This window comes from Hyaena hyaena, unplaced genomic scaffold, assembly GCF_003009895.1.
Source record: "Hyaena hyaena isolate Hyena2069 unplaced genomic scaffold, ASM300989v1 scaffold_116, whole genome shotgun sequence".
Lineage (NCBI taxonomy): Eukaryota > Metazoa > Chordata > Mammalia > Carnivora > Hyaenidae > Hyaena > Hyaena hyaena.
The window spans coordinates 665,622-678,840 of NW_024080748.1; the positions used below are offsets into that span (position 1 = coordinate 665,622).

Sequence of the window (13,219 nt, forward strand, 5' to 3'; positions counted from 1 at the left end):
GCTAAAAGTTCAGAGTCAAAAGTCATCCTTGAATTCCCAGCCTTCTTAATTATTTTCCCCACTGTATGGTACAGTAGAAATGGCAGCCGTGCCACCAACTTAGGCAGACCCTGGATGACCTCCTTGGCCTCAATTTTCCCAAATACCCAAAGATGGGTGTTAGAGTCAAAGGCGGCAAACGGAGTTCACCTTGTGGAACAGATTTCATCAGTTATTGCTGGCTGCCTGGCCGGTTGGCTAGAGCCCTGGGACAGAAGAAGCAATGTCGGTCGTGCGCAGGGAGGGGAAAGAGTGGCACATGGGCGGGCAGTCAGTGGCCCGGAGGGTTTGTCTGGGCACTGACGTGGAATCTCATGTCTGGTCCAGTCCCCTCGGTGGACTCTGGCTTCAGCAGTGTTCCTCATGGCCCCCACAGAAGGTTGGTGACAACAGTGCTGTCTACCTTATAGAGTTAAGGGGAGCAGAGGAATGTAGTGCTTAGAACAGTACCTGACACGGGGTGCCCGGTTGGCTCAGTCGGTTAAGCGTCTGACTTTGGCTCAGGTCATGATCTCACAATTCGTGGGTTCGAGCCCCGTGTCAGGCTCTGTGCTGACAGTTAGCTCAGAGCCCGGAGCCTGCTTCTGATTCCGTCTCTCTCTCTCTCTCTCTCTCTGACTCTCCCCTGCTCATGCTGTGTGTCTCTCTCTCTCTCAGAAATAAATTAAAACATTTAAAAAAAGAAAAAAAACCCAACAGTACCTGACACACAGTCAGTGCTATCTAAGTGTTGGCTGTTGTCTCTAGGCTCCTCGGGGGGCTATGCACCAATTCCCATCACTGCAGTTTGAGATGGATACCAGGGTCCAACCAGGCCCAGCACATAGTAGGTTATCAGCAAAGATGAGTCCCCTTCTTTTACCTTCATCTTGGAATTGTCTCCAGAGCCAGGTTAGAGGCTAGATAAGAAAACACAGAGAATTCCTCAATGTGGTTGCTGTCTCTGGGTGCCAGCTATTAGAGGGTCATTGTGGCCATTGTGGCTTTGTCTCCACTAAGATCAAAAAGTCCAGCAGTCTCTCACTCTCTGCCCCTTTCATTGAATACGACTCACTCTGCACAGTCCCTGCTGTTTTAGCAGTCATGTTGGGTGGGTCATGACCCCGTCCCTGCCCAACCTCAGCTGATTGGACCTAAGATTGGTCCCTGGCCCCAGGGTAAATCAGCCTCAGGTAGATCAGCCCAATAAGATTCTGCCTGGGGAATTGGGAATTGGGAAATGGAGACTAAGGTGGGGGAGGGGAGGGCAGGTTGGTGGAGCTACAGTTAAAAGGTGTAAGATTATATTGGCCGAGGTCAAGCTGAGCTCTGAGGACACAGGGGAATTGGTGGCAGAGACAGGAGGCCTCAACTGAGAGCCGCTGATCAGAAACACCTGGAATCAGAACCACCTCCCATTTCCAATTAGGATGCCTGGGGACACCGTGTGTCCTAGTATTGAGTACCCTGATAACCCCTCCCCTCCCCTGGAGCTAGCCTGAGAGCCTCCCTGGGCCCTGTAACCAGGGGGGCATTGACTTACCTGACACCCTCCTGCCTCAAGTCCTTGCCTCCTTCCATGATTTTCCACTGGATGGAATTTCACAGACAGAATGGACCCCCTGCACCTGCCTCCCTCCCTAGTATCCCGTCTTAGTGACTTTAGGAGAAGCAGCTATTGTCATGCTGTCCCTGAGTGAATCTGGGGCATCCCATACTTAGAGGTAACCCTCTGGGGCTCCTGCCTACAACTATGCTTTCTAGCTTCGTTTGCTGCCATCTTTCTCTGAAGAGACATCAAACCAAGCCAAGCCCATCTTCTGCTGCTCCCGCCCCACTTGCTTGAAGCCAGCCACTGGCCATTTGATCGTGCCCTCATGTCAGACCCAGATTCCAGAGCTGGGTCCTATTTCCTACTCTTCAATAAGGGCCAAGTCCTCGTGTTTTGTTTGTTTTGGTAATTTTTTTTTTTTTCAATTTGAGAGTCTTGAATCTGCTGCCCCAATCCACACTCACTTCTGGAAGTTGGAAAATAAAGCTGTTTATTTTGTTAATGAGTTTGGAGGAAGGTTTGTGGCAGAAATTAGCAGAAGCAAGAGGAGAGGGAGGGGAGAGAAACCCAGGATTCAAGGCCTGTTCAAATTCAAGGGGGTAGTGTCCCAGTGTTGGGAGAAACCAAGTTCACAGGGCTGGGAGAAGAAATGAGAGTCTGCATCCCAGGGGCCCTCTTCAGAATGGCTACTTCCTCCCTCCATGGTGGCCGTCAGAGGAGTGGCCTGCGGGGTTACTTCCGGAGCCCTACTTCAGGGCCGGCGGGAGTCTGACATCCCTGGGTGCTGGCCGTAGGTTTCAAGGATGCCTACAGGCTGGCATCTCCCAAGGCTGGTTCCAGGCTTTGTGTTTGGGTGAGTCCAGAGCTCGCTGACTTCCAGGGGTGAATTTGCCTTCTCCTTCTGCACTTCAGAAGAAGGTCCTGTGGGGAAGAGGAAGCAGACCAGGCGGGTGCAGGCCTTGTGGGTGCACACGCAGCCCGGGGCAGGGGCTGACAGCAGGCAGCACCAGGCAGGCCCCACGCGGCCCCACAGCAGCCACAGCCACAGCACACAGGAGGCCAGGGAGAAGGGGTGGGATGAGACAGGAGGGGGCCAGAAGGCAGTGTGGGGCCCCTCACAAAGAGCATGTGACCAGTGGCAGAAAACAGAGGGACATCGAGGCCATCCCAGAAGCCAGGGCACAGCAGGCCCACTGTCTTGGGAGCATGAGGCCCTCATGTTTTGAGAAACTTGTAACAGAAAAGTCAACAAGTCCAGGCCTGGGTCTGCCCCGTATGCTGCCAGCTGCGGGCCTTGGGCCACACCAAACACCAGTTTCATGGCCACCTGCCAGCTCTGTCCATGAGCACAGCTCTGTCACAGAGTGGGAAACACATCCCCAAACTGGGCTCCACAGTGTTCCACAGAGGACACTGTCAAGGGAGCTTGAGCCAAGGAAGAGAGAAGGCACAGGGGACAGTTTGGTCCAAGCAGGGCTTAAGCCATGACAAGTCACAACAGGACATGAGCAGCTCAGATAGGCCAACCCTGGTTCTTTGGACCAGCCTTAGTTGCCTCTTAATTGCCCCGGCTCTGCCCAAGCCCAGGGGGCCGGTAGAGCAGGGGCTCCCAGAGGGTGGCGTTCCCAGGGAAGGGAGGCACATTTCGCTGAGGGCACCTCTGGGGGGGGTATCCAGGCTGTACTTCCTGTGGGCTCAGCCAGCCCATATGCACTGTCTGTGCCCAGTAGAGAATGGTGCTCACTGCCCATCCTGCTTGTGTGGGAGCTGCATAGGACCCGTGGCTGCTCTCAAGGTCTCCGGTGAGTCAGGATACTCGGGTCCCGAGCATGCTACAAACTGGGCTCTGCTTGGCTCCCCCGAGTGGGAGGGTCTTTGAGGTGGATAGAATTCCAAGGTGGCTCACAGCAGGCCTGGATGGCACTTCAGGGGTGGCGCCTTGTACAGCTTTCCAGACACCAGTCCAAAGAACCTGCGAGCACCAGCAGCAGACGGCCACTACATGCAGCATGGACAGACAGGGCCCTGCAGCCCGCCTGCCTATTCACCATGGGGGGCTGCCAGGCTCCAGCTGCAGGAGGAGCCCGTGTCTATGCACGGGAGCACGGTCTTCAAGGAACTTTCGGACCGGCTGGGGGCTTTCGGCTGCAGAGGAGGGAAGAGAAGAGCTACATACGCAGAGCAGAGCAGGAAACACAAAACATGGCTTGGTTATTTCCAGGCAGAGCTCCATCAGATCTCTCTCTTCACTTAGCTACCGTCTCGGGTCCTACCTAGGCCCTGGGTCCAGAATTAATTGCTACAAGACCTTGATTTCTCCAAGACATACACACAACTCAGCCGGTGCTGGGCAGAGGAAGCAAGCAGGCACCACCCAGACAGGCAAGCAGTGGGGTGAGGAATAAGTGAGGAATAAGGAGCGGGGCGGGGGGGGGGGGGCGCGTGAGAATCAGGATGGAAGCCAGACACCAGAGAGGCAGAGAGACAGACAGACAGAGGAGAAACGGATACACAGTAACAAAGAGAGAAGAGCACAGACTCAGGTAAGGAATGGAGAAAGCAAGAAAAGGATAGGGTAAGAGAGAAAGGGCATATATAGAGAGAGACAGACAAACAGAAACATAGAGCAAGCTGGAGGCTGGCCCAAGGCTCCCTGAAGATCCTACAGGATGTGGTCCTGGCTGCTTAGAGACTCAGCATGAGGGAATGCAGTTACCTACCAGGAAGAACTTTTACCGGACAGTAAAAGACACAGAAATCTGTAAACTAGCTGATGATGGTGCAGGGGATGAAGTCCCAAGTGGGGAATCAGAAATCCTGAGTCTGTCCCAGATTCAATGTTTACCTGGCCTGAGATCTTGACCACCTCTGGGTCTTAGTTTTCCAAATGCCAAGAAGAATTTGGACAAGACAGTCGTGGAGGCAGCTCTGACAATACTTGGGGGCAATGACTTAGTTCTAGGCTTTCTCTAACCCGGGCGCTTTTTAGGATCAATTACTCCTAGAAGCTGTGTGCTCGGACTGATCCTTCAGGCTGGATGAAAGCTGGGGACAGACTGGGAGAAGGCGGCCAAGATTGTGGAGGAGGAGAAAGAGGAAGGAGAGGGCCAGGTACCGCACACACTTACAACTCGTCATCATACTCCTTGGGGGGACAGACGGCAACGACGAGGTCGATCCAGTCCTGTGGGGAGAGGCCCTGTGACTCTGGGGCATGCTCAGGGATTGATGGCATGTCTTCCCTTGACATTCCATTCCCATTCCTGGTGGCTCAAGGCCAGCCGTCTGGGGCCTTCTTGCCATGGGGAAGCTTCTAGTCTCTGGGGCTTCATGACCATAGAGCCTAAGGTTTACAAGCCCTTGAATGACACTAAGTTCTTCCCAAATGCTGATCTGTGGTCCAGGGCTGGGAAGCAACCTCAGAATCACCTGGGTGATTTCTTAAAACTCTAGACTAGTAGACTTGCCCCTGGAAATCAGGGGTAGGTCCTGGGAAATAGTGTTTTTAACAATCTCCCTAGACCATTCTGAGGCACATCCAATCAGGGAACTTCAGCTTGCTGACCCTAACACTTGAATCCCCTCACTGGCATCATTGCCATCCTCCTTGGCTCATCCATCATTGTCCACCCTTGGCTTGGGTGTATCCCATAAAAAGTACGGGAAATATCACTGGGCCCCTCTAACATGCAATATAGCTCCTACCAGTAAACTGAAAGCTCTCCCCAGGGCCTCCCTCCATCCAATCCAGTTCTGCCCTTAAGAAACACAGAGAACACTTCTGCTCCCTCTACCCTAATGTAGCCCTTCAGATAATCAAAGATGGTCATCGTGTTACCCGCGAGTCTTCTCTTCTCCATATCCCTTCATGTGGGTCCCAGGCCCATCTGGTCAGCATCCTCGGCACTGAACTTAATACCTCAGGCTCGGCTGCCTGCATACAGTTGCACAGGTTGTGCATTGCACAACATGAGAGGGCACCATCCACACTGTAGTCTGCAGGAGAACACCCCCTCGGATTGTGCAGTGCAAAGCCAGGGAAACCTTATGTGGTGACCTTGACCCAGGTGGCTGTCTAATGAGCACAGAACAGACTACCACCAGACCCTCCTCCATTTTGGGCCCTCTGTTTCTTTTAATGGTTTCTAATAGCCCCGAGCACCGTTGATTCCTCATCAGTGTGCACTTTGAGAAGACCTTGCCACACCTGGTCTTCTGGAGTCGGTATGTGTGCCATCTTTATTTTGGACTCAAGGCCAGGAACTGACATTTATTTTTCTGAATCCCATCTTGTCATATTGAAACCATTGACTGGATGTGTTATATGAGTGCCACCCAAGAATTTCCGGGACCCTGGACACCCGCCCTGGGATGGGGCATCCTGACTCTGAGGCCTGGCCGCAGAGGCCAGGGTTTGAGGCAGGCAGGCAGGGGAGGCAGACAGGCAGGGGGGTTGCTCTTACCCCCTGACTCCAGGCCTTCTGCAGGGTGGCCTCTGCCTCAGCCAGGGTGTAGTCCGTCACAGTCTTGCCATTGATCGCCATGACCTCATCCCCTTTCACAATGCCACCTGCAGGAAGATGAGACTGGTCAACTGGCCTGTCCGTGACATGTGCGTGTCCCAGGGCTTGGCAAAGGTGAGGGGCAGGGGGTCACTGTACGGCCGCAGAAGGAACCTGACTCCTTAATCCTGGGATGGGCTCAGAAAGCATGAGGGGAACAGCCCACTAGGTTACTCAAAGGGCACTTCCTACCCACCCTGTCCACACGCCCTCACCCCAGCTCAGCGGAGGCAGGATGCCAGTGGTGAGCCATTGCCACCCTAGCCTTTGCCCAGGCCTCTACTATGACAGAGGGAGGCAGACCTGTGTCACCCACGAGGCTACCAGAAACATGAGCTAGTTCTGTGAGCTCTCCCTGTGTGTGCTTCAGCCCTGCCAGTCTGCATCAGGCCCCTGAGCGGGCTGAGCTCTCTCCTGCCCCAGATCCTTCACATGCTGTTCCACCTGGGACCCTGGCTGCTTCTCTTCCTTCTCTTCGAGTGCTCAGATAAAATCAGCACCACGTCTGATGCCTCCTCAGAGAAGACTGCTCTGACCCACACACAATCTCTAGCAGAACTTTCCTATTATTCGCCCATAGCATCCCAGTCTTTTCCTGCTCAGCATTTTCACAATTAATAATCCTGGTTGGTTGATGGTCCCTCCCACCAGACGGTGAGTTCCATGAGGGCAGAGCCTGCCTCTTGGTTGGCTGTTATACCCCTAGCACTTACCGTAATACCTGGCATAAAATAAGAATTCAGTACATTTCTTGAATACATGAATGATGTTAAAGGTCTTCCTGGATACGATGACCTATTGTCTAATAAGTTTGGGAAAAGCTGAGTTATAAGCTGAGCAGAGTTATTCACTGCAGGACTTGTCAGAGCCTTGCACATGCTACTATGTATTGTGGCTCTCCAAGAAGCGGGTAGATTTTGTGCATGGTTTCTCATACATCTTCAACTTCAGAACCTTAAACAAGCTTTTTTAAGGAATTTCTCTCAGTTCTGCTGTCCACAGAACATTCTGTGGATTATGTTGAAATAGATCACCCAGATGCCTTGCAGGCCTGAGGCCACAGGAATGTGGTGTGTGTTACTGAACATGGTATGGCAGTGGCTTAAAAACACATCTGCTTCTGGAGAAACTTTCTTCAGCTGCTGGTAATTCCCAAGCAGCGTGGGACCAGACTATAGGCAGCAGTTTCCTCTGGCCAGTGGGCCCGGAAACGGGTGACTTTCACTTTCTCCTTTTGTACAAACACAAGATGGAGCCTCAGGAGCAATAAGGCAGTGGTTGGGCTGGAGCTTTGTAAGGAAGGGCAGGCCCCTGGAAAAGTCATCCATTTATTCTGGTCCTCTTTCCCTGCCAGACACAGCAGATGGGTATCTTCCCCGAAGATGTGCCAGATGGGCTGGGAGGGTAGCAGTGGGCCGTGGCGGTTGCCTACCTGAGCAGGCCCCACTCCACAGCTGAGATGAAGGCTCAGAGTGTGGCTGTGAGAGGCCCAAGGTCATCAGGGGGCCATAGGTGGTGGACCTGGACTCGCCTTTGTAACCCACAGAAGCCTGGCTGCCAGCAGCCTGGTGACTGGCCCAGCACTCTGCCACCTGCCCATGTTATCACCCACCCTTCATTCTGTCTGCAGCCTAGCACTGCCCAGGAGGGATCTGACCATGGGATTCCTGCTCTGTCCTGGAAAGGAGAGGGGCCTGAGGCTCCTCCTTCAAGTCCACCGATTCCTTCACAGAAGACTCAAGAGTACTGGAAAGGCTCCTGGACTTGGAAGAAGAAATTACTGGGGCGCCTGGGTGGCTCAGTCAGTTAAGCATCTGACTTTGGCTCAGGTCATAATTTCATGGCTTGTGAGTTCGAGCCCCATGTCGGGCTCTGTGCTGACAGCTCAGAGCCTGGAACCTGCTTCGGATTCTGTGTCTCCCTCTCTCTCTGCCCCTCCCCTGCTCATGCTCTGTCTGTCTCTCTCCCTCTCTCTCTCTCTCGAAAATAAATGTTTAAATTTTTTTTTTTAAAAGTCACTAATGGTGAGTTTCAGACACTGGCAGGTAAGTGGGCTTAAGACAAGAAAAAGCAAAATGACAAAACTGCTTGGATTCAAGTCCTACCTCCACCACTTACCAGCCATGGGTCCTTGAACAAACATGAGACCTTTCTGTGCCTTAGTTTCCTAAGCTGTAAGATGAGAGTAATAACAGTACCTGGTTCTGGTGTTGTCATAGGGTTAATGAGTTAATGAATGCTTTAGACAGAGTAGGTGCAGGTACTTAGAAGAGCATCTGGGGCATGGTGAGTTCTTGACAGATGTCGGCCCCTATTTTAAAAGGACAGGGATGGGGCGCCTGGGTGGCTTAGTCAGTTAAGCGTCCGACTTTCACTTAGGTCATGATCTCGCGGTTCGTGGGTTCGAGCCCCGCGTCGGGCTCTGTGCGGACTGCCAGCTCAGAGCCTGGAGCCTATTTCAGAGTCTCTGTCTCCCTCTCTCTCTGACCCTCCCCTGTTCATGCTGTCTCTCTCTCTCTCTCCTAGAAATAAATAAAAACATTTAAAAAAAAAAAAAAAAGGACAGGGAATGGGGCACCTGGGTGGCTCAGTCGGTTAAGTGTCGGACTTCGGCTCAGGTCATGATCTCACAGTTCGTGGGTTCGAGCCCTGCGTCGGGCTCTGTGCTGACAGCTAGCTCAGAACCTGGAGCCTGTTTCAGATTCTGTGTCTCCTTCTTTCTCTGACCCTCCCCTGCTCACACTGCCTCTCTCTCTCTCTCAGAAATAAATAAAACATTAAAAAAAAAGTTAAAAGGACAGGGAAGGTTTTGATGGTTTTTTTCCTGCCTTTACATGTGCTCTCCCCTCTTCCTGGAAGGTTCTTTCCCATCGTTATGAGGCTAACACTGACTTATCTTTTAAAGCTCAGCTCAAGTATCACCTGGAGGACAGGGTGGGGTGGGGTTCACTGCATACCCATAGTCCTGGCACTATCATATGCCCACAGACAACATGTGGGACTCAGTGGATTGATGGATCCATCCAGATGGCAGGGAATTCTTGAGCGATTGTCAGCCCCCTCAGGTCAGCAGCTGTGTGCTTTCCTGAGGGGCCTTGTATACTACTGCACCATCCCCAAACTGGGGCATAGCTGGCCGCCACTTACCATGCCGCTCCGCAGCTCCCCCCTCATACACAGCCGAGACGACCACCTTCCCAATCGGGGAGTCCACACCGCCTTCCAGGGCCAGATCTAAGGATCCCTCCTGGGTAGGGAAAAACAGGCCTTAAGGAGCCACGCATACAGCAGCCCATGGGCACCTATGGGCCTCAACAGGGCTATGGAGAGGGAAGGAGAAGCCATGGGGCCAATGGCAGTGCCATCAGGGAAAAGGGGGCACGGACGCTAAGTGGGGCCAGGGTATGTCGTCCCACCATAGAAGGGGACATCCACAGGGGAGAGAGGAGAAGAAAGGGGATCTGAGGAGTTACCCAAGAGTCAACTCAAGAGTAGGAGAAGCAGGAGACCAAGATGGAAAGGGGCTGGGGCATAGAAGGGTGGTGGCTGCCTGACGTCCATGTGCCACGTACCTTCTTAATGCGCAGGAGCCGGACATCCTTCCCTATGATCTGCTCTGGGGTGAACTAGAGGGAACAGAGTTGGAAGCTTTGAGTCAGCCTGCAGGGTAAGGGTGGGGCCCCACAGAGTACATGGACAAGGAGACGATTCCCAGCTCCACACCCATCGGTCTTCAACTGAGGGGTCCCAGACCTCATGTGGGCCACAGGAATACAAACCACACACAGAGGTGGCCACGCAAGTCCCAGATCCATTATTTCTGAGAATATCGTGAGGGCTGGCCGGGGCATGCCCCCCAGCAAACCGCACAGCACCTGGTGCATAGTGCTCACTCAGCACTGCTGTTATAACCTTCCTGGGCCCCAACGCACACAGACACCAGCCCTGTGGGTCAAACCAGAATGCTGTTTTGAAAGAAGCCTTCCTCCCAAAGACCAGTCGGGGATCCGTGGGGCTCCTCACGTGTCCCACCTCATACCCGGGACCCACAGGGCTCAGAACGTACCACCACTGAACACACTGTAATCCCCCATCCCCATTCCTGGGATTACTCCCCAGGGGAGGAGACTTATCTCTCACCATGGAGTAGGGGTCAAAGTCTTCCTCATATTTCCGGAAATCCTGGAAGCAAAGGGAGGGTGTGAGGGCCACAGAGCAGAGTTCCCGGAGGGTCACGCAGGAAACAAGCTTAAGGCAGAGGAAGAGGTGTGAATGGGTCAGAGGTAGGGGAGAGCGAGCATGGGGGGGGGTGGGGCAGCTGTGGCCTGGGTGCGGATGCAGGGAGGAGGCAGGAAACCCCAATAACCAGAGCGCCCCTGCCTGGGGAGAAGCAGGAAGCTATGACGGCGTTTGAAGGAGCCTAGCCCTGGACCCTGCACTACTCCAGCGGGGTGGGCGTCTGTAGCTGGTTGAAGCACTCACTGCCATCCAGATGGTCTGAGCAGCCAGTGTCGGCCTTGCGGAAGGTGTCATCCGCCCACAGCTTCGTGGCATTCGGGCCCTATCTGAGTTCCACCAGGGACCCATGAGAGGCCCAGTTCAGGTTCTGGGGGTGAAGCCCAGCTTGTCTCCACCCAGTGCTCTGACCCCAAAGAAAGACAACACTGCGCAAGAGGTTGCTCTCCCTGGGGAATCCGCCACAAGACGACTGGGGGGAGGGGAGCAAAGGATTGTCAGGCTTCAGGAGGAATAGGGGTGTCTGTGCTTCCCCGTGCCCAGCACTATTCTATATGTAATGCTTATCTAGAATGTAAGAGGCCTCCCCATAATCTTAGCCAGGGGAGGGTAGGAAGGAGACAGAGCTCAGGGGCTCTGGCTTGGGGAGGGCTGTGGGACCAGTATTCCCAAGAGGTAAACACAAGCTGGCAAGAAGGAAGATGGGGGGCAGAGTCAGCACACACTGCCTTCCTAGGAATTGTGCACAGAGAACGGGAGCCTGGGGTCCACAGACTGAGGGTCCAGGCATGCCGAGTCCTAGGGCAGCAAAGCCATAGTTCATCCCCATGGGCAGGGGGGAGCACCCAGTGGCAGGGCCCACACGGGCCCTGTTGGACTAAGTTGGACACAGTTCCCTAGGCCACACCAAGTGTCCCCGCAGGCCTGTGGCCAGCAGCATGGAGAGGCCACTTCCCTCTCTACACCCAGCATGCAGCAACCAAGCTCTGGGCACAGGACGAGGACGAAGTATCAGCAGACAGGGAGGACCAAACTCCCTGGGCATCAGTCTGCCCTCCCTCCTCATTAGTCTTCATCGCCAGGCTCAGCCCCAAGAGCCTGAGAGTCCAGAGGCTGGCCCAGCTCAGAGGCCAGTCCCAGGTCAGTCTGTGGGTGGCAGATGGCAGACAGAGGAAGGGATGCAGCAAATCCACAGGCACGAGAGGTCACTAGGCAGGATATTGAGTTAATGCTCTTTCACTGAGGGCTCTGACCACTTCTGGCTGTTTCTTCTGGAAAACTGGATAGTGCTGGCTGTGGGCTTCCCCTTTTTCCTCCCTGTGAGAATCTGCCCTCAGGATGGGCCAGATGGCAAGTGTTTGTGTCTTGTGTGAGTTTAGATCATAGACTTATAAGCCACTACAGCTGGTCAGCCCTTGAAGAGGGAGGCCAACCCTTCATCCAAGAGACGGAGAAACTGAGGCCCAGAAAGCTGACATTTATGCCCAAAGTCATCCAGCCAGGGGGTAATGGAACCAGAGTTTGACTTCCAGTCTAGGTCCTTGCACTCCTCACCGTCCAGCCTCTCTCCCTTTGAGGGTTGTCTGTACCCTAAACAAGGCCCTTAAATGTCTGTCTCATAATCACAGTGCTTTGAGAGGCAGGATGGTGCAGCAGGCAGAGCCTGACTGTGGGTCACCTGACCTCCTGGATGCAAATCCAGGGTCGGACAGTAGCTGTGCCCTCATGGGCATGTTTCCTAACCTCTCTGTTTAAGCCTGCAGTTAACATCGGTGAGGTTGGCTGCAAGATCCTTCTCTGTCTTGGGATCTCGTTCACTGGTGGTGACACAGCCAGCCCATTGGCTGGCTCTGTGAATATGAGCCCCCAGGAGGGGGTAAGGTAAGTGACTGCCTGTCAGATACCCCTCATGAACCGGGAGAAACATCCATATCCTTGTGCACAGGAACACGCCAGGCAGGTGGAGGGTCTGGGCTACTACGTCCTCCCTGCCTGGTCCAGTGCCAAATACAGCCGTGATCGGCCTTGAGGGGACAATACAGGGGAGGGGCAAGGAGACACCTCGGGCCACCCTTTATTTTCTCCTAGAGCTGGAGCGAGGGCCCATCTTGGCCTCGGTGACCCTCTGAGGGGTCCCTCTGCCCTGCTCTTCTTTAAACAAATGTAGCCAAAGAGCAGGGCTCTCAGGGATGCTGCTGCTTTCTTAGGTTGGGATGCGGTCTAGTAAAACCAGGGTCCCCTCCTGATAGGAGACCCTTCCCAACTCCCGGCTGCAGGCAAATGGAACACAGCTCTGGCCTGAGGCTCTGGCAGATGGTAGTTGGGCCTGCCTCAGAGCCAAGTGGCACTCCTGGCAGTGAGAGAAGTCAGAGTGGGAGGGATGGGGGTGGCGGGGAGGACTGCAGACACACGACAGGTATCGCTTTACTTGTCTGAACGCGGTCTGATAAACCACCATCCTCTTCAACATCTCCTGTGGCTGCCAGAAAAAAAAAAAAAAAAAAAAAAGAAAGTTCCACGCTGGACATTACCAATAGGTCTCGCCTGCCCTCTGGTGCCAGACCTTGGGCCCGCCAGCCTGGGGCTGCCCTGCCAACCTCCCTCCCCAAATAGACACAGCCTGATTTATGTCAGGGGCCTGCCCGACGCCCCCGGACACAGCAGCTGTGCAGTTCAAGTCAAACGGACACCACTAGTTGTCGCCAGCCAGAGAATGCAACATGGATGCGCCAGCAGGTTATGGCAGGGGCACGAACTTTGATCTTTGGGAAGCTGACAAGACAGCAAAAGCTCAAAATAAGAATCTGAGCTGTCTTGCCCTGACATTTGGGTAGGGTTTCCTTGAAAGGGG

The 13,219-nt window shown here is 54.0% G+C and overlaps 1 protein-coding gene across 2 annotated transcripts in view; it reads right to left on the minus strand.

Moving 5' to 3' along the window:
• Nucleotides 1-2,061: 2,061 nt before the first annotated feature.
• The window catches only part of USH1C (USH1 protein network component harmonin), a 46,769-nt gene continuing 35,611 nt past the window's right edge, over nt 2,062-13,219 (minus strand). Inside the window, exons 20-27 of one of the 2 annotated variants that reach the window (XM_039236811.1) lie at nt 12,797-12,847; nt 10,273-10,314; nt 9,705-9,758; nt 9,280-9,379; nt 6,034-6,140; nt 4,699-4,769; nt 3,636-3,738; nt 2,062-2,497 (exon numbers count right to left, since the gene is read on the minus strand). In XM_039236811.1, coding sequence (XP_039092742.1) covers nt 2,378-2,497; nt 3,636-3,738; nt 4,699-4,769; nt 6,034-6,140; nt 9,280-9,379; nt 9,705-9,758; nt 10,273-10,314; nt 12,797-12,847 — 648 coding nt within the window. In that variant the 3' untranslated portion in view covers nt 2,062-2,377. The remainder of the gene's footprint in view (nt 2,498-3,635; nt 3,739-4,698; nt 4,770-6,033; nt 6,141-9,279; nt 9,380-9,704; nt 9,759-10,272; nt 10,315-12,796; nt 12,848-13,219) is intronic. The other variant, XM_039236812.1, reaches the window with a different exon arrangement.